The sequence below is a fragment of the Leucoraja erinacea genome, chromosome 22 (assembly GCF_028641065.1).
Source record: "Leucoraja erinacea ecotype New England chromosome 22, Leri_hhj_1, whole genome shotgun sequence".
In the NCBI taxonomy this organism is placed as follows: Eukaryota; Metazoa; Chordata; class Chondrichthyes; order Rajiformes; family Rajidae; genus Leucoraja; species Leucoraja erinaceus.
In genome coordinates, this window is record NC_073398.1 from 14144060 (window position 1) to 14170413 (window position 26354).

General features: G+C 40.0%; 1 protein-coding gene across 1 annotated transcript in view; it reads left to right on the plus strand.

Moving 5' to 3' along the window:
* The first annotated feature begins 418 nt into the window (after nt 1-418).
* The window catches only part of ccdc87 (coiled-coil domain containing 87), a 47841-nt gene continuing 21905 nt past the window's right edge, over nt 419-26354 (plus strand). Inside the window, exons 1-11 of the mRNA XM_055652959.1 lie at nt 419-581; nt 2836-3031; nt 4260-4408; nt 5385-5635; nt 11488-11722; nt 11820-11913; nt 12431-12513; nt 12806-12966; nt 16674-16806; nt 19190-19393; nt 20878-20994. Coding sequence (XP_055508934.1) covers nt 2848-3031; nt 4260-4408; nt 5385-5635; nt 11488-11722; nt 11820-11913; nt 12431-12513; nt 12806-12966; nt 16674-16806; nt 19190-19393; nt 20878-20994 — 1611 coding nt within the window. The 5' untranslated portion in view covers nt 419-581; nt 2836-2847. The remainder of the gene's footprint in view (nt 582-2835; nt 3032-4259; nt 4409-5384; nt 5636-11487; nt 11723-11819; nt 11914-12430; nt 12514-12805; nt 12967-16673; nt 16807-19189; nt 19394-20877; nt 20995-26354) is intronic.

Genomic DNA, 26354 nt, shown 5'->3' on the forward strand with positions numbered 1-26354 from the left:
GATGCTGCCATGCTGAGGTACTCCAGACTTACTTTGTTACTTTCTGCATCTGCAGTTCCTTGCACTGGTGTACGGTGAGAAACTTAAAGGGGATCTGAGCATGTTTTTCCACACGAGGGTGGTGGGATTATAAAATGAGATGCCAGAGCAGGGAAGAATGTAATTTGGACAGTTGGAAAGGAGTAGAGGGACAGTTGGAAAGGAGTAGAGGGATAAGGGATTAATGTAGGCAAACGATAGAGACCAGGTGAGCCAAGGGGGGGCGTCCAGGGTTGCATTGACTGTGTCACGCGGTGTTCGGGGCGATGCGGACGCGGTGGGAACTGTCGCGCCCTCGCCGGGTTCCGTGTACCGCCGTCTCCTGGCAACCAGGCGTGTCGGCGCGCCGGGATCCTTCCGCCGTTCTGTGGACAATGGGGTGCGGAGGAGGATGTGCCCGGAGAGCGATGTGAGTAGGTGGAAGAAGTGCGGCGGGGGAGATGTGGACGAGGAGGGGATGTTGCTACTCAACTCGCTGCAACCTGTGTGAATCTGGTGAAGGGACAGCAACCTTCTCTACCCCGCCGTGTCGGAATTGGAAGGTTTGTTTTGAAATCGGAGCTAATGTTTCTCGTTTTATTGCTCAGGTGGGGAATTAATCAGCAACGTTGTGTGGCGTTTTTACTCATTACTTGTCAATGTTGATAATGAAGCCTGTGTATATTATTCACATCACTGAAGCCTCAATTGAGAAAGACACAATAGACTGCAGTTGCTGGAATGTGGAGCTAAACACAAGCTGCTGGAAGAACTCAGCTTGGAACACCACCTGTGGGAGGCAAGGGCATGCTCGACCTTTTGGGTGGAAACCTTGTATCAGGATTGAAAGTGTCCTGGGAAAATAGCCAGGATATAGAAGTGAGAGGGTGGGGTGAGATCAATGCTGGTAGGTGATAGGCAGAACTGGATGCAGGATGTATAGAAACATAGAAAATAGGTGTAGGAGTAGGCTATTTGGCCCTTCGAGCCATTCAATATGATCATCCAAGATCAGTACCTGGTTCCTGCTTTTCCCCCATATCCCTTGATTCTGTTAGCCCTAAGACCTATATCTAACTCTCTCTTGAAAAGATAATGAGTGAACTAAGGTGTATGGGTGATGTGCCAGGTGGGGATGGTAAGGAGTCTTGTTAACAAGGTGAGAGGAATAGAAAAGTTGAACAACATGAGAGAGAATCTGGGTGAGCTTGTGAGAGTGGGAAAAGAACATGGGGTGGGTTACCTGAAATCGGAAAGTTTAGTGATATTACTAATTTGCTTTAGATACCCAAGTGAATACGAGGTGTTGCTCTTGTAGTTAGCTTTTGTTCTCACTGTGACAGTGGAAAATGGCAGGCCAGACTGATTGGAATGGGAAGTGGAGCTGAAATAACATGTAACTGGAAGTTCAGTAATGCTGTTGCAGACAGTGCATGTGTACGATCGCTTGGTCTATGCTTGGTCTCACCAATGCAGAGGAGGCCTCAACATAAGCATCAAATGCAATAGACCAGGTTGGAGAAAGTACATATCAATCCCTGCCTCACTAGGAATGACTGTTTAAATGAATCAAAGACACGCACAGCTGTCTTCTTCTGTAATGGCGTCATGTGGTGTACAGTGTGGAAACCGAGCATTTGGCCCAAAATTGCCCAGCCAAACAGCTTGTCCCTTCTACACTAATCCCACCTGCCCAAAGAAGGGCCCCAACACGAAACCTCACCTATCCTTTTTCTCCAGAGATACTGCTTGACCCGCTGAATTGCTCCAGCACTTTGTGTCCACCTGCCTCCATTCGGCCCATATCCCTCCAAATCTTTCCTTGTCATGTACCTGTCCAAATGTTTCATAAATGTTGCGATGATATCTGCCTCAACTACCTCCGCTGGTAGCCCATTCCATGTATCTACTGCCCTTTGTGGAAAAAAAAGTCACCCACAGGTTCCTATTGTATCTTTCCTCTGGTTCTTGATTTCTCTATTCTGGGTAAAAGACTGCATTTACTCTATCTAATTCTCTCATTGTCTTGGACACCACTATAAGATTACCTCCTCATCCTCCTGCACTCCACGGAATAAGGTTTTAGCCTGCTCAACCTCTCCCTAAAGCTCAGGCCCTCGAGTTCTGGCAACATCCTCAAATTTTCTGTGTACCCTTTCCAATTTAAAAATATTTTAACCATAACAGGGTAACCAAAACTGAACACAACACCTTTCATCTCTGCCATCTCTTTCCTATGTCCCGTCCACCCTGATGTACACCCATTTCTCACACTATCCTGCCCTTTTCCTTCCACTCTCCTACCCCCTTACCCCTTCCATCTGGACCATTGGGAGGAGAGGTAAGAATCATAATTTGGCATCTAACAGGTTAATTGATTGAAAGATAGAGGATGAAAACAAACTCTGCGGCCCACTGATTCCACCCTGAGCATTGATCATCTGCTCACGCTAGTTTTATGTTATCTTACTTTTGCATCCACTCCCTACACACTCAGGGCCAATTTGACAGACAAATTTATCTACAAACCTGCATGTTTTTTGGGATGTGGGAGGAAACTGCAACACCCAAAGGAAACCCAAGCAATTGCAGGGAGAACATACAAACTTCACACAGACAGCACCTGAGGTCAGGAGCGAACCTGGGTCTCTGCATTTGTGAGCTGCCTTAGTGCACCTTGATGCTTTGGTTATTTCTTGGTGCAAAGTAATTTGAGCCATTATTTACTTGTAAAGTATAATATTTTTTAAATTGCTTATTTGTGGAATTTGTGCATATATGCAAAATGCACTTTTTGGTTATGTTTCCTCTCTGCAGTGATTTCCTACCATGATGACTAAAGGTTTTAACGTACCAGTTATGGAAAATAAAAGCAGCGGACTACCAAATAGAAATTGTTTATGTTCTACGATGAGAAGTGCTGTAGTAGCTAAAGAACTGCACCAGCGATACAAAGATCTCCTTGATCCCATCAGTTTATTCACACCCAAAACCAAAGCTGTGAACATTTCAGGTACCTCCAAAAAATGTACTGTGCACAGTCGTTAATGGTTTTTTTTTGGTTAATTCATAATTCAATTGCATCAAAATTATTTTAAAGTAATGTGTGTGTGATTGTGTTTGAAGTATATTTTGGACGTATATGAAGTAAAACCTCATCCAGCAGGAAGGAAGGAGACAGGAAATGAACAACTTTAATTTATTCCCTACCTTTCCTGATTTAGCGCTACCCCAAAGCATTATGTGGCCAATGAAAATCTTGTGTACTGTGGCCACTGTAATATTGTAAACATGTCAGCAATTCAGCAGTTGGAGACATGAGATTGAATGATGAAATGTCTAGGAAAATGTCCAATCAATGACTAACATCGTTAGCAATATTTAAAAAAAAAAAGAACTGCAACCCAAGTATACTGAGGGTTTGCATTCATCTCAGAACGCCATGATGTTTTTCCTTGTTCAAAGCAAATAATTTATTGGAAGGAGTATCTGGAACCACTGTGAATCAAGTTTTTGAAGATATTAGAAAAGAACGAGTGTAAAGGGGTGTCAAAATGTAATTTGCATTCTTATATGTAAATTGGGTCCTATGTTTGTATGCAGAGTTCTTCACTTGAGTAAAACACAGTTTAGCCAAGGCAGTATAATATATTATCGTATAATATGGCTTGACGATCATTTCGCTGATCACCTCCGCTCAGTCCGCCTTAACCTATGTGATTGCTCAGCACTTTCAGTCCCCCTCCCAAACCCAATCTGACCTGTCTGTCCTGGGCCTCCTCCATTGTCAGAGTGAGGGCCAGCACAAATTAGAGGAACAGGACCTTGTATTTTGCTTGGGCAGGTTACACCCCAGCAGTATGAACATTGTCTTCTTTAACTTAAAATAGCCCTTGCTTTCCCTCTTTCTCCATCCCCCTCCCCCTTTCCAGTTCTCCCACCAGTCTTACTGTCTCCGACCACATTCTATCTCTCCTCCCCACTCCTCTGACATCAGTCTGAAGGAGGGTCCCAACCCAAAATGTCATTCAATCCTTCTCTCCAGAGATGCTGCCTGTCCCGCTGAGTTACTCCAGCATTTAGTGACTACCTGCAGTATAATATGTTATTGTTTCATAGTACCTTCGATATAATAATGCTATATAATACAAGTATCTGAAATGGAAATGTAGGATATATCTAGAACATACATAAAGTGATTTGGTAATTGGGCTGAATGTATTATTAATTATGTTTGTAAGAGCTGCAGCTGGAGCGTCCAATAACCCCTATTGATCACAACGTGAAGTTAGCCCCAACAACCATCTCAGACCTTTGTCAATTGATTCAGAGAAGAATTGCTGCCAGATTGGAAGTTAAAACCGTCTCTATAGCAGCCCAACAAGAACTGGTAGGTAAATTATTTTAAAGAGATGTTTTATTTAATTTGTGAAAAGGACCGATAATCAACAACACCTAATGTTTTTGGCTACTACTTTCCTTAGAACCCTGAAGTAGGTTGAGAGCCTGACATGTGATGTCTAATGTCCTTATGTGTGATGATGAACACGTTGTATGTTTCCCATCCACAATGTTTGCGTTTCAGATTTTCAGTATTTTACATTTTCATGCAATCACACAGCATAGGAATGGATCCTTCAGCCCACCGTGCATATGCCAACCTCTTGCCCATCTATACATCCTGCACATCAGTCTGTGTTGCCACTTTCATGAGCTCATCTGCAAACTGAGTAAACATTCCTCGTGTGTTCCTATCCAACATATATCACAAACAATAAAAATCCCAGCACTGATCTCTGTGGTATAGCACTGGTCATAGACTTCCAAATGGAACGCAATGTTCCATCAGTACCCTCAGCCTCCTATCAGCAAACCTTAATGTTTGATATTATGTAAGATTTTATCAGTGTGTTTTGGTTTTCTAACTTTAGTTCCTCACTTCTCTGACCTGATCAAAACAATACCATTGTTGCTTGAGGTAGTTCCAAGAATGTGTGTGTTGGCAGGCCTATGGACCACTTGAGAGCCTCAAGGCTGAATCCAAATTTAATGTAATCCAAAATGAATTCCTCGTAACATTGTTTATGTTTCGGAGAAGAAAATTAATATTTTGTTTGAAAATCTGCCACTGCAGAAAATACAAAGCTGATTATGTGACTGAGATCTGTAAATAAATAAATGATTGACCAAGGAGAAAATGTTGGACCTGTCAGCACATCGCACCTAAAATTACCCACTGCTCTTTTGGAAAGGAACTACTTTTAATACAACGTAAAATAAAACCATTTGAATTGTGCACGGTATTATTTTGGAAAAATTGTTAATTTTGGTGTATACTAATTTTGAGCTGGAATTGCTATTTTTAGGGAGGAATCATTATAGCAGATGTTAAGTTGCTCTGGGAGGAGTTTAAACTCTATTCTCATGACAGAACTTTGACAAAAATGGAGAACAAAGAGCTCAGCCGACGAATGACTGCGTACATCATCACAGTGTGTGAACAGCTATTCCTTCACTATCTTTGTATGGTGGACAGAGTGAGACAGCGCTCTGTTTTCACGGATGAGGCAAACCTGAGTAGACTGAAGGCCCAGCTTACTCTTGACTGCATGAAATTGTAAGTTTTACAATATCACTTCTTGCTTCTCAGTTTTCATTTCATGAAACTGTCTATGGAAACTTTGACAACATGGATTGATACAAAATAAGTGCATAATCAATAGGTTTGTATTAAATTGAAAGGCAAATACAACATAGAAACAAACTATTCAGCCTAATCAGTCCCATGCTGAGGTTTGTGCTGTACTCAATCACTTCCCTCTCTAAACCTATCAGTGTGTCTGAAGGAGGTCCCAACCTGAAACATCACCCATCCTTTTTGTCCATAGAGGCTGCCTGACCCGCTGAGTTTGTCTTTTTGTCTATTGTCAGTATATACCATGATCATATTGAATGGCGGTGCAGGCTCGAAAGGGCCGAATGGCCTACTCCTGAACCTATTTTCTGTGTTTCTATGGTTCTGCAGTCTCTTCAGTTCCTTTCTACACAGTGTAATCCCATATTCATTTCACTTTCCTCCTTGTCCAGTCTCCTCTCTTAATACAAACATAATATTTGCAATAACCATTCCTTGGTAACAACCTCCACATTCTCACCCATGCTTTAAATGAAGCTATTTCCTCTAAATTTCAAAATTAATTTCTTGATGACTCCACGTCTCCTTCAGTTATTGAAATGTTTAGGTTCCCAAACAACATTTCATTATGTGAAAATTCATATCAAAATAGTTACAATAAAACATTTAACTTTCACAACCAATTCTGCTTGTTGTGGATGATAAGAACGGAATTTGGAAATGTAGTTAATTTTCATAAGGTCATAAGTGATTGGAGTAGAATTAGGCCATTCGACCCATCAAATCTACTCTACCATTCAATTATGGCTGATCTATCACTCTGAACCCCATTCTCTTGCCTTATCCCCATAACCTCTCACACCTGTACTAATCAAGAATCTATCTATCTCTGCCTTAAAAATATCCACTGACTTGGCCTCCACAGCCTTCTGTGGCAAAGAATTCCATAGATTCACCATCCTCTGATTAAAGAAACCTCATCTCCTTCCCAAAAAAAATGTCCTTTAATTCTTTGACCTCTCATCCTTGACTCTGCCACTAGTGGAAGCATCCTCTCCACATCCACTGTATCCAAACCTTTCACTATTCTGTATGTTTCAATGAGATACCCTCTCATTTTCGGACAAACACTCATCATAGGTTAACCAACAAATTCTTGGGATCATTCTTGGAAACTTCCGCAGGACCCTCTCCAGACCCAGCACATCTTTCCTCAGATATGGTACGCAAAATTGCTCGCAATATTCCAAATGCGGCATTAACAGCGCCTTATAGAGCCTCAGCATTACATCCCTGTTTTTGTACACAAGCCCTCTTGAAATAAATGCTAGCATTGAGTTTGCTTTTTTTACTACTTATTTACTAAATCATCCCACAATAAATCAAAAGCAGACCATATGTGTTTTACTCAACTGATGTATACAAGCTGAAACCTGTAATTCATTTATCCAATAACCATCGTGGGCAGATGACAGAACACATATGCTGAAGAGCTTTTTAAAAAAAAAATTAAAAAAACAAAAAAAAAAAACATTTCAGCTTATTTCACAGGCTCCTTATTATTGGCTTGATTAAAAGGACTTAAATATTGCTGATTTTCACAGACCTGTGTTTGAAACGCATCTCAAAATGCATTTCTTTTTCTTTGTAGTGGTGAATAATATATTTGTTAAATAACAAATTGCATTGAATGAAATGCTTTTGTGCATTTGAAGTTCATTAGGGAATGTTCTGCGGGGATTGGTGCCATTGCTTTTGACGTATTAGCATCGCAGATGTGAACCTGGTAGGAATTGTTAGTAAATTTATGGATGACATAAAAATTGGCGGTGACATGGATACTGAGGAATGTAAGATAACAGCAGGATTGAGATCAGATAATGTTGACAGAAGGAATTTAATCCTGACATGTGAGGCGATGCATTTTGGAATATCCAATAGGGATTGGATATATGTACCTAATGGTAGTGGACAAAGAAAAGTTGATGAGGTCTAACTCCGTAATTCCCTGAAAGTGGCAACACAGGTAGGTAGGATGCTGAAGGAAGCATATAACATGCTTGCTTCATAAATTAGGCCGCAGTGTAAAGAAGTTGTGTCCTTTTGTTTATTAGTTAGCATCAGTAGTTCTTTGTTTCTACTAAGAAGATGCGTTGTTATGTTGCAATTTTACAAAAAAATGGTTAGACATTACTTCAAGCATTCCGTGCCATTTGGGTCACTATGCTACAGAAAGGATATGGTTGGACAGGTGAGAGTTTAAAAGAGATTCACCAGCGGATTGTCTGGATTGAAGGATTTAGATATTGGGAGAGAATGCTTCTAAGAGTGCTGTTATGATCTGTAAAACCAAAGAGGATAAATGTCTAAAATTTCCTAATTTTAAATTGTCTGACAATAATCTTAATGTCTATAATAAGGTAAAATATCTTGGGCATTTTATTACTGAACCAAGGACATTATGAGGATATTTATAGGCAAAGACGTATGCTGTATGTATAGGCGAATATTCTCTTGCGTAAGTTTAGTGCCTGTACAGATGTGGTGAAGATGTCTCTGTTTAGAGCATATTGCACACCACTCTATACTGTGGTCAAACTGCATAAAGACAAGTTTGCAGAGACTAAAGGTGGCCTATAATTATGCCATGAGAACACTGCTAAGGAAACCCAGATGGTGTAGTGCTAGTAACATGTTTGTGGCTGCAGGAGTCGGCACTTTAGAAGCTATCCTAAGAAATCATATGTATAAAGTCATTTGCAGGATAAATGACTAAAAATGTAATTATCGTGGCCTTGTCAAACATAAGGTTTAGCACTACATGCTACAAATCCAAGTTATGGAGACACTGGTATAATTGTTGGACACTGATCTTTATTTTTTATTCTGGATTTTAAATCATGTATTGTGTTTTTTGTATATAATTTATGCTTTTATAAGTAATATTCTAAGGTTTTATATGTATTTTATGGTGTTTTTATATGCAATTAATTTTATCTAATGTTGTCCCTTGTCTGGACCTTGAGTCCGAAATAAAGTTTAATAATAATAATGGATAGGAGCAAAGAATGCTAAGAGTGACTTGATAAAGATATCTAAAATTAAGAGGCATAATGGGATAGATAGTTTAAACCTAGTTCCCATGGAAGGGACATCGAAGACAAAAGAGGCATAGGTTTAAGAACAGAGAAAGTAGTTTAATTTCGAAGTTCAGCATGGAAGCAGGCTCTTCGGTCCCCTGAAAACATGCCGACCATCAATTGCCCATTCATATTCTATTTTATCCCACTTACTCAACCACTTCCTACACACTTGGGGCAATTAATATACAAACCTACACATCTGTGGGATGAAACCAGAGCACCCGGAGGAAACCCACGCGGTCACAGGGATACCATGCAAACTCCACACAGGCATTACCCAAGGACTCTGGCACTGAGAGGCATGTGTTGAAGGGAATTTGAGCTGATATTTTTATACTGAGTAGTAAATATCAGGCACTCACCTTCAGAGTAAGCAGTGGAATCAGATAGAATCAGTTCATTTATGAGACATTTGAACCAGCACTTGAATAGGCAAGGCATGGAAGGATAAGAACCTTATGGGCAAATGCAGTTCGTGTAGAGGGCAAAAAGGTCAGCATGGCCCTCGAGAGTCAAAGGACCTGTTTTTGTGCTTTACAACTATAACTTTATAATGTGCCTTCTTCTATCTGGGCATCTTGCAGCATCTTGGGTTTAATAATGAAGTCTCTGATTGTATATTCTTTCTTCTAATCTATATGAACCATTTTCCCCTGCTCTTTTTTTCTTTTCCTCTGTGTGTAATCTGACCTGTGGGAAAAGTCCCATTATGCCTGGACCATATTAGCAACCAATTACTTCGCCCTAACGGCATTCAGTCATATAATACGGAAACCGGCCCTTTGATCCAGCCCGTCCATTCTTGACTAAATACCTCCCCTAATCTAGACCCATTTGCCTATGTTTGGCCCATATCCCTCCAAAACGTTCCTATCCTCTACATGTCCAATGTCTTTTAAATGTTGTTATTGTACCTGCCTCGATTACTTTCTCTGGCAGCAGTACTATATACTCACCACCCTCTGTAGGAAAAAATTGCCCTTCAGATTTCTATCTTTTCCCTCTCATCTTAAACCTCTGCCTCCTGGTTTGTAATTCCCCATCCCTGGGGGGGAAATACCTCTATTCACCTCATCTATTTCACTCATAATGTTATAAACCTCTAAGATTACCCTGTCACATAAGGTCCTATGTGATAGGAGCAGAATTAAGCCATTCGGACCATCAAGTCAACTCTGCCATTCAATAGCGGCTGATCTATCTCTCCCTCCTAACCCCATTCTCCTGCCTACCCCCCTAACCCCTGACATCAGTACTCATCAAGAATCTATCTCTGCCTTAAAAATATCCATTGACGGTCTCCACAGCCTTCTGTGGCAAAGAATTCCACAGATTCACCACCCTCTGACTAACAAAATTCCTCCTAATCTCCTTCCTAAAGGAACATTCTTTAATTCTGAGGCTCTAGTCCTAGACTCTCCCACTAGTGGAAACATCCCCTCCACATCCATTCTATCCAAGCCTTTCACTATTTGTTAAGTTTCAATGAGGTCCAACCTCATCCTTCTAAATTCCACCAAGTACAGGCCCAGTGCTGTCATACGCTCATCATATGTTAACCCTGATTCCTGTGATCAATCTTGTAAACCTTTCCAGAGCCAACACATTCTTTCTCAGATATGGTGCCCAAAATTGCTCACAATACTCCAAATATGGTCGGACCAGCACCTTATATAGGTGACAACCATTGAATACAATGCTCCAATGTCTTGAAGAACTGTCCCAATTTCTATACTTAATTCCCTGACTGATGAAGGTCAATAAGCCAACAGCCAACTTCATTACCCTATCTACTTTTGACGCTGTGTGTACTCCAGGGGCTTTCTATTCACGGTGAAGGTCCTGCCTTAGTTTGACTTCCCAAATGAAACACCTCACACTTATCTGAATTAAACACCATTTGCCACTCATTGGCCCACTGCCCAATGTTAACCTGATTCCACCATTCACATGACTTGGCTTCATTAGAAAAATACCCTTTGTTCCACCTGTTACCTTCCCCACCTTTACCACTACCTAGACTGTTGTTTCTCACGTTCTCAGGTCTGGTGTTAACTGGTTGTTTCTCCACACATACTGCTTAACCTGCTTAGATTTTCCATAATTTTTCATTTTCTGTTTTTATATCATGTTGTCTAGTTATTCTTATCTCACTCGTGTTTGGCTGGCCAGACAGGTCCCACTATCATGAAACTGAATGTGCTGTAATGCCATCTTGACTTGAACCAGCACAGACATTCCCTTTGTTCTACACATCCCTCCCCCTCCTTTTCTTCTACTGAAAACTAACTTGTACCCCTCTCTTTCCAGTTCTGATGAAGGGTTGCAAACTGAAAAGATTGACTATTACTATTTCTCTTTCCACAGTTGCTGACTGTCATGCTGTGATTTTTTTCCCCCATACCTTGGTTTAACATGTATAAATTATGTAATCCATTTGTACCTTTTATATATCATCATAGTTAAACAAAATTTTACTTCAGGCTAAATTCTGGGGGTGAATTCTATGCCTCGGAAATAACGAAAACTTTTGTCAGTGGGCCCTTAACTTGGGTAGTTTAGAAATAAGAAACACAGAATCATATGAGGAATAGAAAAATGGATGTTAACTGAGAAATAATGAGGGAGTGGAAGAGGTGAATTAATTATCAGTGGTTAGTTATGTATCAACTTTTTTTTGCTTTTTTAAAGTTTGAACATTCCAGCTCTAAAACGTCAAGTTTCTACCGATATTAAGGATTTACGCAAACCAGGAGAAACTGATGATAGAATTTCTGAGTTGGAAAATTTATGGAAATATAAACCTATGGGCAGCAAATCAATGTGTCCTGCAGCTCCATTTACATTTAACCACTTCATCAACCTGAGCAGACCCAAGAAAGCACCAAAACCAATGATAAGAACAATAGGAAGTGATCTTCAAGAGGTTGGTCAAATATTAAAATGTGAACTGTAGTTTTGTTCTTTTGGAATGATGGATGATTTTTTTGTTTCTCAAGCAATTGTGGAATGTTTCTTTGTAGATCAATGACAATATTCCACATCTGCGTCTAGCGCGACGTTTTAAGATGTTATTTCATGAAGATGAATCAGCTGGAGATGACAAACCAATGCAGAGTAAGATATTATTCTGCCTGCATATTTTATTAATTACATGCTTTAAGGCACATGATGCTGGAGAGTGAATATGCTCCAATAGCTATACCAATTGCCACTTCCTCCATGGTTGGAAAATAACGTTCTGCTTCTGCATTTTACTCTGTTTATGAAAGCTAAATTGAACCATTGTCATAAATCATTGTCTTCGGTCCAGATTTACTTGCAGTTTGCTAAAAATCCAAGGGCATCATCCTAAACCATAAAATGATTTTGAAAAACTCAACATTAATTTGCAGATCAGATTGCCAAACTTTTCAGCAAATTAAATGTCGATATCGGGTAGAAGAATAAGGATAGTCTTGTACATACAAATTTCAAAGGTCCAAGTTAAAGAAATCAACATCCAGAGGGAAATAATGGCATGAAAATTGACTATCATTTTGATTAGTATCTGACTGATAGAACTTCGCAGACTAAAAGAAAACATGATTTATAAATGGCTTTACAGGTATTTAATATTCTCTTTTGTCTTCAGTTATTGCAGTGCGAAATCTGAACGTTCAAGCACAACAAAATGAAGAAGTTGGCGTAAATAAGCGGCAACAGTCGGAGCTCTTAGTAAGTATAAAGATAATGTTAATAATCATATTTACAATCCCTCTTAGTTAGAAATAGGAAAAATATAAGGAGTGTAAAGCTGAAATACTGTACGTTTGTATTTCCATGCTGCGGATTTGACAAGCACTTTGATGGTTACTACAGTTGGGCTCGGGTGTGATCTTGATATTGTGTTTACTTGGTGTCTCATAGTGACAATCATCATGACTGCATGTTTGAACGTAAGCAGGGCAAAAATATTTCAATGGGTCTGCTGGAATTTGAATGATTAATTATGTTTTCTCCATTTCAGAAAAGCAAAAGTCAAATTTTGTTTGAGGAAATTATTTTATTACAAAAGCAAACTAAGTATTCCTCTGCCATGACTTCTAAATGGAAATCCTTGCTTGATTTGTACAAGGATCCAAAAGATGAAGAAAATAAACCTTATTCGCTTGCTGATGATCTCCAGATGTAAGCATCACAAAACTCACTAAAACGGTTTATAATAGAGCTATATGAAAACCCTGAACAAGCTATGAAGTTTATAGTTTAAATTGATAAATTATTTTATTGTGCAGTTGACATTTGGATTATTTAACCAATTAATTAACATGACTGGAACACAGATTTTGCTATATGGGAGTAAAGCAAATGCAGGTCTGAGCTGAGAGTTCAATTCTAGATGGGATAGTGGTGAGGCACAAAATATTGACTTAATAATTCTGCATCAGAAAAATGGTTAGACTTTCATTGCAAAATTGTGGGCGAGGACATCAAGAATATAGTCAATCATCCTGTGTAGTACAAGGTTAGATAATTCATTTTACTTCACGACATACATCACCCTGCATCCATCTCTCTCTCCCCCCCCCCCCCCCCCCCCCCACCCCACACACACACACACACACACACACACACACACACACACACACACACACACACACACACACACACACACACACACACACACACACACACACACCACACACACACACACACAGCCATCATTTAGCAAGTTCAATGGTCTGGAGATATATAATGTTAAGTGGTTGTGCAGTTTGAGAAGTAATACGTTTCCACTTGTATAAAGCAAAATGATCAGATGCTGCTTGTAGTAATTACTGCAGATTTTTCAATAATTGCCCAACTAGATTTGCGTTTAAAAACAAAATAGCTTTCACAAATTAACATTATTAATGGCGTTGCAGGATTTGATCTGCAAAAATGCATGAAAGAGTGAGACTTCCACATTCATCAGTCTCCGTTTTGCTTTGAATCTGGAAACGATATGTGTTAAGTCAGCCAAATGGACACTCACGAATGGACTGCAAGCACGTGCAGAGTGCTTTAGAATTACTCTGAGCTGCAAGATTATTTTAATGTGTTGAACATCATTCAGCAAGAATGATTAATCGAGAATATGTGACATAATTGGAAAGTAAGATAAGATAAGATAAGATACATTTATTGGCATTTGGACCCCTTGAGGTCCAAACGAAATGCCGTTTCTGCAGCCATACATACGAACACATAGACCCAAGACACAACATAATTTACATAAACATCCATCACATCGCTGTGATGGAAGGCCAAATAAACTTATTTCTCCACTGCACTCTCCCCCCCCCCCCCCCCCCCCCCCCCCCCCCCCCCGATGTCAGAGTCAAAGTCAAAGCCCCCGGCTGGCGATGGCGATTGTCCCGCGGCCATTAAAGCCACGCAGAGTGGTGCGAGGTCGCACACCGGGTCTTGGTGTTAGAGCCCCCGGCGTGCGCTCGCAGAGTCCCACGGCCATTCCAAGCCGCACGGGGCAGTGGTGTCAGGCCCCGCTCCAGGAGCTCTTCAACCCCGCAACTCGGGCAGGGGAAGTCGCCGTTGCGAGAGCCCTGAAAAGCGGTCCCCCTCCAGGGAGCCGCGGGCTCCCGGTGCCGCCGTCCACAGACCTGTCGTTGGAGCCTCCGACTCTCTGGTCCAGCCGCAGCAGCAGCAGCAGCAGCAGCAGCGCTCCTCCACCGCTCCACCCGCTCCGGACTCGGCCAGCCCCGCGACGGCGATGGTGAGTTGTAGCACCAGAGTCCCCGGCTTCTTCCTGTTGTAGGCCGCTCCTCGTTGCGGCCCCAACGACAGCGGAAACCCGACGAGAAAAGGTCGGGTCTCCAGTGCAGGGAGAGATTTAAAAAGTTTCCCCCCCACCCCCACCCCCCCACACACACACACCCCAACAAAAAATAACAAAAACTACATTAAAACACAGACAGAAAAATAATAAAACGCGGACAGACTGCAGAGGCCGCTGCTGGCCAGAGCCGCGCCGCTCACCGGATTGCTTTAGTATGGTGGAAACATTTGCGCATTGGGAGTATGGTGGAAACATTTACGCATTGCTCAGCTCAAATCTATCACATTGTCAAACTAAATATTGGGGTCATAGTATATCGCTTTCAGGATTGGTCAGAAAGTGTTGTGGCTGGGGGGGGAAGTTACCTTTCATCCAGATAGAGTGCACTCAGAGTTATGGGGTTTTCTTGATCTTTGAAAACACTGTCCCCAGCTAACCAGGCAAACTAATTCCTTAACTACAATAGGTAAGGTGGTGGAAGACTGGAGGGTTGCCAATGTTGTCCCTCTATTTAAAAAGGGCTGCAAAGAAAAACTTGGGAACTACAGACTAGTGAACCTAACACCTGTGGGAGCAAAGTTACAAGAGAGGATTCTGAGGGATAAGATACATATGCATTTGGAAAGATGGGAGATTGGCTCATGAATTTGAGTTTTTTTTAAAGACATAACCAAGAGGGCCAATGAGGGCAGGGCCACAGATGTTGGCTGCAAGGACCTAGAGGCCTGGGATAATGTTCCGTTTGGTTGGATGCTCTGGAATGTTAGATCGGGGAGAGATACAGTTTGAAAAACAGAACAGAACAGATGCAGAATTGGATTCGAGGGTGGTGGTAAAAGGTTGTGGTTTGGACTGAAAATTGATGTGCCTGAGGGAACAGTGTTGGATCTTTGATCATCCATATCAACAAGGCATGATTAGTAACTTTGCAGCTGATATCAAAATAGGTGGTTTTGTAGACGGTGAACATGGATATCAAGAATTACGGTGGAATTTTGATCATCCTGGCATGTAAGCAGTGGAAGGGCAAATGAGGTTTAATTCAGATAAGTGTCGGTGTGGCATTTTGGGAAGATAAACAGGACAATTCACAGTGAATGGTAGGGCCCTGGAGATTGTTGTAGACCAGAGTGTTCTAGAAATACAGAGTTCCCTGAAATTGCCGCCACAGGTAGATAGAGAGGTGAAGAAAGCTTTTGACATGATGGCCTTCATTAACAATGGAGTTGAGTCTAAAAGTACATGTATGTACATGGATGAGAAAGATTTTGAGGGATATAGCCATCTAGGACTAGCTTGGATGAAACATCATGGACGAGTTGGGCCAAATGACCTGTTTCAATGCTACAAGAATAAAAACTAAGAAATACCACAAAATATTCAAAATCATTGTTATTATCGGTGAAAAATAAAGTACAAAAAAAATTAAATAAGAAATACTCAGTGTAGGAGAGAATTTTGTGTTTAACCTATACCCCGAGTCACAAAATAAAACATCACATAGAACAGTGGTGAGCTTTCGAACAAGTCAGTTTATTCAAGGCCTTAACAGTGTGTACTTGGAAACACTGAGAGAACCCAAAGTGTTTCAGAGAGTCACAGCACCCACAGCTTTTTTATATTCTCACGACACAATGGTTACATGTGGATTCTACATTTTAAAAATAATTTATCATTGATCAATGTCTTTGCAACAGATCATCTTTGTCTTTCCCAAGAGTTATCTTCAACAATATGTTCCCTGTTATTTAGAAAACCACTCTCCCATTTGTCTAACAAATAGGCACTACTCCCTGGTTGGTTTTAATTGCCCTTGGCTAAGTTTACAACCTCCGATGTTCATTTTAACTAAATGTTGTGTAACCTAAATATCAAGATAAATCTATTTATTGTCTCACTAACAGCCTTGTGTTCCCTTTGCTGGCCATTTTTGCCATCATGCGTCCCCAGTATGCAAGGCCTTGGGTTAAACAGATTACAAACTACACATCTTCCTTATAATTTTCAAAATTTCCTGCATCACTCTGAAAGGCAGTGATTTTTTAAATTTATTTTTTAGCTTGTTGCAAACTTCTACTGTTGATCAGGGGTACGATGATGATCCTGAAACTTCTCTTCCCCCGCTGTTGGAAGCCATTACATACGATAGGAGCAGTGAAATAAAAAAACAGGAGCAAGAGAAAATGCTGAAGGTACATAATGTGAAGGAAATTAATGTTATTAGCTGTCCTTAATGAAAATTAATAAAACACTTTCATCAGCAATTACAAATGTATATTTTGTCTGGTACTTTCTTTGAATAAATACATGTCCAAATATCCTTTTGATAAGTTGTAGTAGAGCCAATTGCATTTACTGATGCTGCATTAAAAAATAATCTTAATGCCTTCAATTCCACCGGCATTTGTGTAGTTGAGATGATGGCAAAAAAATCATATTTCATTATGGGGAAAAAAAGCCCTTGTCCAATACACGGTGTAAATGCACCTGGTAAATCGCATTCAGAGCACAGACCATTATATAACAAAGGGTAAAAAAACTCCAAGGACAACAAGAAACATCATTCATTATTCTACCCTTTATCTACCACAACTAAAATCTTTATTCTCACCTTTGAATGGTTGAAGTATATTCCTATTCACTCATGAACCAGTCACTTTTCTAACCGACAGGTACCTGCTTAAAAAAAAAAAGCAAGTTTAGTTCCTTCATTGTTTTAAATGCATCAATCAAATTTCGCAAAATGCGTGCACTTTTCAGAACAAAATGATTTGTTCTTACCCTATCAGAAATACTCACAATGCTCTACCCATACCTCTCCCACCTTCTCTACAACTGAAAATTAACCTGTTTTCTCACCTATCCATTTCTGATGAAGGGCCTTGGATTTAAACCTTACTGCTATTTCTCTTTGCCGGCTGACCTATTGAGTGTTTTCTGTTTTTATGTTAAATCTTCCACCATGTTGCAGAGTTGACCGATTTTCTTATTTGACTATTTAATTATGCCATGTCCATAATGAATAAATCTCATTAAGTTTGCTTGAAAAAAATCTGATCTGATTCAGTGGATAGTTTCTTCCATTGTTTGGGCAAACATGTTTATATAAATGGCCATTGAGCAGTGTTTGCTTCTCAACTAGACATTTTTATCTTTATTTAGGCCACTTTTGTGCTTGAACCAATTTATTACAAATAATGAAATTAACTTTTAAATCATAACAGTGGTATTACTGTACCTTAATAAATGAACCATTACAATGAAGCATTTTTATCACTTAAGTTATCGTGTGCTAACATTGGTCTCCAATCTGGGGCCAGAGGGATAATTTTCCACTATTCTGATTCAGTGTAGCTTGATTCTTGTTTCAAAAGAATTGTTTGTTCTTTTTTTTTTTCATTTGTTTGTAATGGTCATCCCAATGTACATTAACAGTAAGTGGCAGGTTAGGAATTACATTTTGACATATACTTGTTGTCTGGAAATTGATGAGACCACCAACAGTCATGTTTAATTGGAAGAAGGATCTCGACCTGAAATGTCACCCATTCCTTTTCTCCAGAGATGCTGCCTGGCCTGCTGAGTTGCTCCTGCATTTTGTGCCCGTCTTGTGTTTAATTGGGCATTTGCAAGCATCAGTGTTTCATTCAACCAGTGCTGGTTGGAGTTGAACTGAAAATGGCGTGCTTAGAAAAATGAAATAAGCAAGGGAAGTGATAAGATCCTGTGTGCCACATTGCATGGCATTTTGTGTCAATTTTTTACTTATTGTCAAAATGAGTCAATTGCACGACTGGAGTAATGGACACTGAGTGGTGCAGTGAATTAAAGATGAGCATTTTGCCTCCTGCAATTATGTTTCTAATAAGACAACTAGCATGTTTTTCTGGGCTATGTTTCTCGGGAAGTAGTCAATGATATAATAGTAGTATATCAGGGATGAGATACAGTGGGTTGGAATGGAATGTAGAGGGGTTTACCTAGATTTGTGTGTTTCACCTTGATATTGAATGATTAAAGTGTTCTGGTCCGCTGAATTAATAACCATCATCATTGAGAGAAGCCCTTTTCGCCAGCACACCCTAAGTACAATAAATTAAATTTAACTCTTCATTATGCAGTCCTTGTACCTTATCCACTTTTAAAGATGTTGGCATCAAATAATTATTGTGGTTTATACAATTTTCAATTGTCTCTGCCAACAAAATCAAATCAAACCATGTGCAAAATAACTGCAAAGCAGAGTTTTTTTAATCAGGCATCTTTATAGATGGATTCTCAGTCATCAAAGTGCTGTTTCAAATTTTTCAAAATCAAGGTTTAAACTGAGAAAGGTTTTAATATTCTGTATTTATATTTCCAATAAATTATCTTGCATCAAGCTTTCTAATACTTTGTTCATCAGCTATTTGTTGGTTGCCCAGGAAATATTTGCACTTCTTAACTAAAACATATGCATAAATAACATGAATCAAATTAGAGTGAACAAACGCTAAACAAAACTGAACTGTGTGTTTTGTAATTTTCTAAGACTGATTTGCATCTCAAAAATGTACATAAATAATGTTTTTTTAGGAACTTGAGGAAGAAGAGGAAAAAGAGCTAAAGCATAGATTTCAACCAAAGAAGCCAGAACATGCACAGCCAGCTACAGTCTGCGTCAAATTGTCCCGACAGTTGATGGCACGAACAGCTGATGTTCGAGTTTCAGACAGACAATATTTTGACCGTGTCTCCCTTGAAATATACCCAGCTGTATATGATCTCCAAGAGGAAGAGGTATTGTAATATAGTCAGAATATTGTTGGTTTTATCCAAAGCATGGCGTGATCTTCCTGGGAACAAATATTAATGTGGTAACAATTCATGACATCATTAATGGCCAAATTATTTCACAATTTTTATCGATTGAAGAGATTAGTGTGAGATGTAAATTACCACAATGTGCTGGAAAATGCACAATATTGCAGTGCTGAAATTTGAAGGATAAACAGAAAATGCTGGAAGAACTCAATCAATCAAGCAGTATCTGTGGAAGGAGAAGTATGACCTCAGTTCTGATGAAGGGTCTTCAACTTCAAACATCAACACCATTTTCTTTTCACATATACTGGCTGAGTTCTTCCAGCTTTTGTGTTTTTCTTCCATGATGTGCTGCTGCGTTTACACTGCTCTACTGTATGCACAAATAATAATTTGTCCTGGGCATCCCTAATATTTTTGAGAGCTTGCTGGATTTGCACAATAATTACATGCTGTTTCCTACAGAGTTCCTTTCTAGAATTGACCAGCAGAACTGCCTTACTGTGATGATAGTAAATGCAAAGTTAATCAAGCTGCCAGATCCAAATTAATAGTTGAAGCTCTTAAATCTTGTTCCTTCAAATTACGGAGAGACTTGAAACAGCTGTTTCAATATTATTTTTCCCTTTCCAATACCAATATTTATTTCCCTCCCTTTGTTTCTTCCACCTTTGCTGACTTGACTCTAATTCGCCATCTTCCTCAATGTACTTATGTTACTTTTTCATTTCTTAAATCATATTGTTTGAGGGGATTTGCTCTTGTTCCTATTAAGCACCAAGGTCCAACCTGTTGCTAATGATCTCCTGCTCCAGTAGCATCTAGTCTATGGCTTAAAATAATTTCTTATTTCGTAAATAAATAGTTGCATTTGTTTACAATACCTGAATGTTAACCATTTTTGAACTTTAGTCATTGTTGTAGAGAAAATATGTATTGTCCAATTTGCCCACTCCAAATTCCCACAAATGGCAACATGATAACGAACAAATAATTTTGGTGTGTTGGTGCAGAGATGACTATTAACAGGGACATGGGAAGAGTTTCTCTGCTTTTTCACATCCAGTCATAGTTAGAAGGTTCTTTGGATTAAAATCTTTCATGAAAGACAGTATATTTGATAGCACAGTACACCTATACACACTATTATCAATCCAGGACTTTCTATTTCAGAGGCATGAATGCTCATTGGCATTGCACGCACATATGTTATGTTAAGATAAATTTACGATATTAAAATAGTTTTACAACCATTTTACTTTATAATTTCAGCCAATAAAGTTTCCATACTGTTGTAGCATCACTTGAACTGTTACAAACATTTTTACCTTCCAACTTAACAAAATTGAAAGTCAGTGCATTGTCCCCTATTAACATAACTTGACTTTTGTGTTTAAAGCTGAAGGAATAGTAAAAATGAGTTAATTAACACAATTATATTTCTTGTAATTTGGTTAAAGGTTGACCAGGAAATGATACAAACAATGGATAAAAACCTATCCTTTGAAGAAGAGTTACATGAGATTTACGAGCACCTTAAGGAATCGATTCCAAGTAATCACCTGTTATTTGATGATGTAAGAAGCATTATTTCTCATATGTGGAAACATTTTCAAAACCAGTGTGTAGTTTTAAAAATAATGAAGTTTCTAAGAAAAAATGCAAAACTGAAAGGCAACTTCAGTACAGTCCAAGACAACGAAATGCATTTAGTCTCCTTTGAGGCGACAAAAACGATTTTGAATTTAAAAAAAATAAATAATAAGTGTCCGGGGTGGGGGTGATTGGCAGTCACCGAACAGTCCATGGTTTGGGTGGAGAGAGCAGTCCTTACTAATTTATTAAAGTTGCTTTCTCAAACTTTTGCTGTTTTATACAGATACACATACTGCAATACAAAGCTCTTGTTAAAGAAATGAAGTTTGTTCCTTTTTCATGCATAAATTAGTAAAATGTAATAAGTAATTGTACAGAAAAGAATCTTGTGTTACCAGTTACAATTTGACAGGAAATGTACAGGTCTAATACTGCCTAGTTGGCAATTTGATAACGAATTAGCTTGCTATGATGTTTGTTCCAGAGTCTGAAGTTTTTTTCCCCTCAAAACTGATGATAAGGAAATGGGCCCTAGCCTATCCCTTTCTAAGGATAAAAATGTACTGGAGACATCCAGAATGAGATACAAAATGTCACTGTCCAATTTCTGTTTTAACCCCATTTAAAAATTGCTAACATTTGGGATTTTTTGATTAGTTTAGAATAGATTACTGTAATGTATTCATATATATTAATGTGTATGTTAATGAGTTGCTGTTCAATATAAGCAGGGAATGCTGGGTAATAAATCTCTCTCGTGATCCAGGCAACCAGTGTGTAAGTCATGTTTTTTATTCTTCCGTCCACAATATAACAAAATTGGCGACGAGGATGGGATAGAGTTTGTGAACTCATCCTTTAAATACAGTGCAGGATTGTTTTGCAACATTCAGTATTGTTTAACATTTTAAATGGCAAATACGGAGCTGTGTCACAGTTGTTTGCGAACTGGACACAAAAGGCCACAGATCCTTTTATGCAGGGGACTGTAGTTTAAAACAGCTTGACAAACTTGACGATTTGCACAGCTGTTATCTCTATGTTGTGTCTACCTGGCAAGATGGTGTCCTTGGGATTGTATAGGATTGTAGACTGAGTTATTTTTTTGTTGTGTTTCTCAAGCTGTATAGCCTTTGTACAGCTAAGTTTTATGTGATTTGCTACACCAGAACAGACAGGAAATCTGGGTTTTTGACCGGACTTAAAAAAAAAAGAGAACAACACGATGGCGGCGGTCACGGGCTACATCGGAAACCTTCGCACTTTCGACAAGAGTAGAGAGCCGTTCAGCTCCTATATGGAGAGAGCGAACATATTTTTCACGGTAAACAACATAATGGAGATTAGCGGTGAAGGAGAGGTAGGGACTGAAACAAATAAGGCCGTTTGCGAACGCATGAAAGCGATACTGGACACGGAGATCGGTCCTGAAGTATACGGCACACTCGTGAATCTCCTTGCGCCCATAAAGGCAAAAGATGTGCCATTCAATGATATTATGAAGAAGTTGGAGGACTTCAACCCAAAGCCTCTGGAAATTGCAGAAAGCTATAAATTTGGCACTAGAAACCAGAAGCAGAATGAGACATAGTTGCCTTGAAAAATTTGGACGAGTACTACGTGACAGATTGTTTGTGGTCTAGTGGATTAACGAATTCAGTCCAAACTCATGAGCACTCCAGATCTTACATTCGAGAAAGCATGCAAGATTACTACCACAATGGAGATGAGTTCATGAGTTTTGTGCACCACAGACTGCAGTGGCTGTTTACAGTCACAAGGCATGGCTATGGCCAAATCAAGAGGCGCCAAACCAAAACCAGGGAGCCGAGTTCAGCCAGTTATCGTTGCAACGGTAATCACTCATCCCAATTTTGTCAGTTCAAAATGGCCAAGTGCTATAACTGCCAGAAGAAAGGCTATATCGTCTTAGCATGTCGGGCCAAGCTTAAAACAGGAAACCAACAACCTGCGGGAAACAAGTGACAACACCAGAAAGTAGTTCACAACTTGGAGATGAACGAGATGTAAATGAACTTGGGTTGTACAGCAATTATGCAACCAACATCGATAAGCCGACAACCAGCCAAGCCAAGGACTTTCAAACTAAACTGTTGATTAATAAACAGTTAATCGATATGTGTATTGATACGGCAGCAGATTGTTCGGTCATGAGCAAAGACCTGTACGAAACAAAGTTCCCACAGACACCATTGTTTGAGAGTAAGGTCAAGCTGACAACCTACTCGGGCGAAGTTTTGGAGACATGCAGACAAATGAACTGTAAAGTTCAGTATAATGGTCAGTCAGTAACTGCCCATCATAGTAGCCAGCTACAGAAATAAACCAACCCTCCTTGGAAAGGATTGGCTGAGTAGAATAGAGTTAGACTGGAAGAACATTTTCAGCATCGATTTGTCTAAATCACGTCTTGAAAAAGTCATAAGCAAACATGCAGATATTTTTGCCAACAGTTACATGGGAATAACAGGGTACTCTGCACACATTCGACTTAAGCAAGATGTGAAATCTGTGTATTGCCGACTAAGACCTGTACCAAATGCACTAAAGCAACAAGAGGAAGATGAACTCGACAGGCTGAAGCTGAATGGAGTATTCGTGAAGACAGATCAGACTAACTGGGCAACGGCAATTGATGCTGTACCCAAGGTCGACAAAACTGTTCGACTATGCGGTGACTGCAAAGTCACATTCAACCATGCCATTGACGATGAACAATATCCATTATCAACTGTTTGTAAGTGATCCATTAAAAAGCCTGGAGTGAACCATCTATTTTATTAAGATCATAAAGAGAGAACAGCTGTGCTCATCACATCAGCTTAGGTACTAACTGCCGTGTCAGAACGACAGGCTGACAAAAGTACAGTACTCCTGACGCCCAAAACCCGGACTGGATTATGTGATGGAATGTGTGACATGCATAATATGTGGTGGAGATTATATAGGCATGGATTAATATGGTTAATCTACATCCTTCCTCTTAAAGAAGCATGCATAATTAAAAAAAAAAAAAACACTTGGTGGAATATATTTTGTTAAACACCAATATGGGATGAGTACACTTTTCTTATTCATCGTGCTAGTGCGTAAAACAAAGCACGTCGTACACAGTTCAGACATAGCCGGTGAATTTTCCAATTTTTGGATTCAGCTTGCAAACATGTCCTGCATGTGTACGGTAGTATCCGTCTTCTTCCTTCACTGGAGATTGAGCAGGAGAAGGTACCGGTCTTGTCGGTGTTGTGGGTGAAAGCAGGGACTGTAGTGGCATTGTATTTCCAGTTCTCCAACTGGCTGAACTTCACCTCCACCGGATGGGTACAGCTTGGCATTGGTTTTCCTGATATGTTCTTTGTTGTGAACTTTTTTGAAGTGAGATAAGGAAAGGATATTGCAGTGAGCCCCAGTATCTATCTTCGCAACAACCTTGGCATTGTTGATACGGAGCGCTGTCATGGGATCCTTGTGTTTGCACAAATCCGTTAAGGAATGTATGTTATGGCTGCCATCCTGCAGCTCAGGCGATGATGACCTAGCTGGTGCCAAAATGCTCACTAGGGCTTTATGGGGAAAGTGTGGGATCAAGGGTATGGAGAGATTGTTGTGGCTAAACTCTATTCCCACGAGCGCGTCAGCACGGAATGAAGTGGTTCTTTTTCTTGTAATAATGGCAGGTCTTCCCGAAAGCGATGCATTTGTCACAAATTCTCGTGTGTGAGGTGCCACAATTATTGCAGTTATGAATTATGTTGTCGGCAACCCTCCCTGGCACAGCCGGTGACTGGCGCAGAGAACCGTAGAACACATGAACATTGTAGGCAGAATGGGGTCCCGGCCACAGGAATGTGGTATGGGTATCAGTTAGTTCTGCAACCCGACAGGCACGTTCAGCCTTTTCTAGGGTGAGCTTCTCATCCCGGAGCAGTTCATTTCTCACCTTGTCATTCAGGATGCCATACACGAGTCTGCCACGATTTAGATTGTTACGTAGGCCGCCAAATTGACATCTGCCAGCGATGTTCTTCAGGGCACCAATGTAAGATTTGACTGTCTCGTCCTCCTTTTGGCTGCGAGAAAATAATCTGTGGTGCTCCATAATCAAGTTGGTGTGCAATTGGCACTACTGCCGGAACTTTCGGAGGAGGCACTTGGGGTCATCAATAGACTCGGCCCGGGCCACGACAAGGCCCCCCTCATCATGTTGCTCTGGGGCATAATGGAAGTCCTGTGTCCGCAGGGTGGCTTCGGTACCAGCTACAAAGAGGAGAATGGAGCTTTTTACCTTGGGGGTTGCATTAAAGTTGGCTGCACGAATGAAAACTCCAAATTCTACCTCAAAGATGCGCCAATACTCCCCGAGGTTGCCATCAAATACCAAAGGATCGGGCTTGTGAAAGGACCCAGCCATGGCAAGAAACAGAATCTGTGGCACAAAAAAAACTAAACTAAAATAAACCCGGACAAAGTGGTTCAAACACTCTGACACCATGTTTGTAAGTGATCCGTTACAAAGTCTGGAGTGAACCATAAGCATTTTATTAAGATCATAAAGAGAGAATGTTGCACGCAGCTGTGCTCATCACACAAGCTCACATAATAACTGTCGTGGCATAACGACAGGCTGACAAAAGTATAGTAATCATGATGCTCAAAACCCAGACTGGATTATGTGATGGAATGTGTGACATACATAATATGTGTAGTGGAGATTATATAGGCATGGATTAATATTGTTAATCTACACCAATCTACTGGTCATGGCCATGTGGACCTTTTCAGAGAGTTACTGTAGATTTTTGTGAAAAGGGTAATTAACACTTTCTGGTACTTATAGATAGTCATTCTAAATGGATCTGTATGCAGAAATTAGCGGAGCAAGAGTCTTCACTAAACTAGTTTTATCTCACACCTACTCCCAATTCAATGTCGATAAGGAAAGTCAGCGGTATTTGGCTATCAACACACATAAAGGCTTGTATTCATATACAAAGCTGCTCTATGGTGTGAAATCCTCCCCGAAAATCTTCCAGTCTGTCATGGACAAAATGTTACAAGGCATTCCGCATTATGTGTGCAACCAGGATGACCTACTGATATTCACAGAGGGCATGGTAGAACATCTGGAAATCCTCGAGCAAGTTCCACATCATCTGCTATAAAAAAGATGTGAAATGGATGTGGGGAAAGAAACAGCAACGTGCATGTGATATCTGCAAGGAAAACTTGACAAGTGACAACTCCTTGTTCATTATGAAATGACATGCGAGATGAAACTTGTGATGCTTCAAGTTATGATGTAGGTGCAGTGATCTGCCAC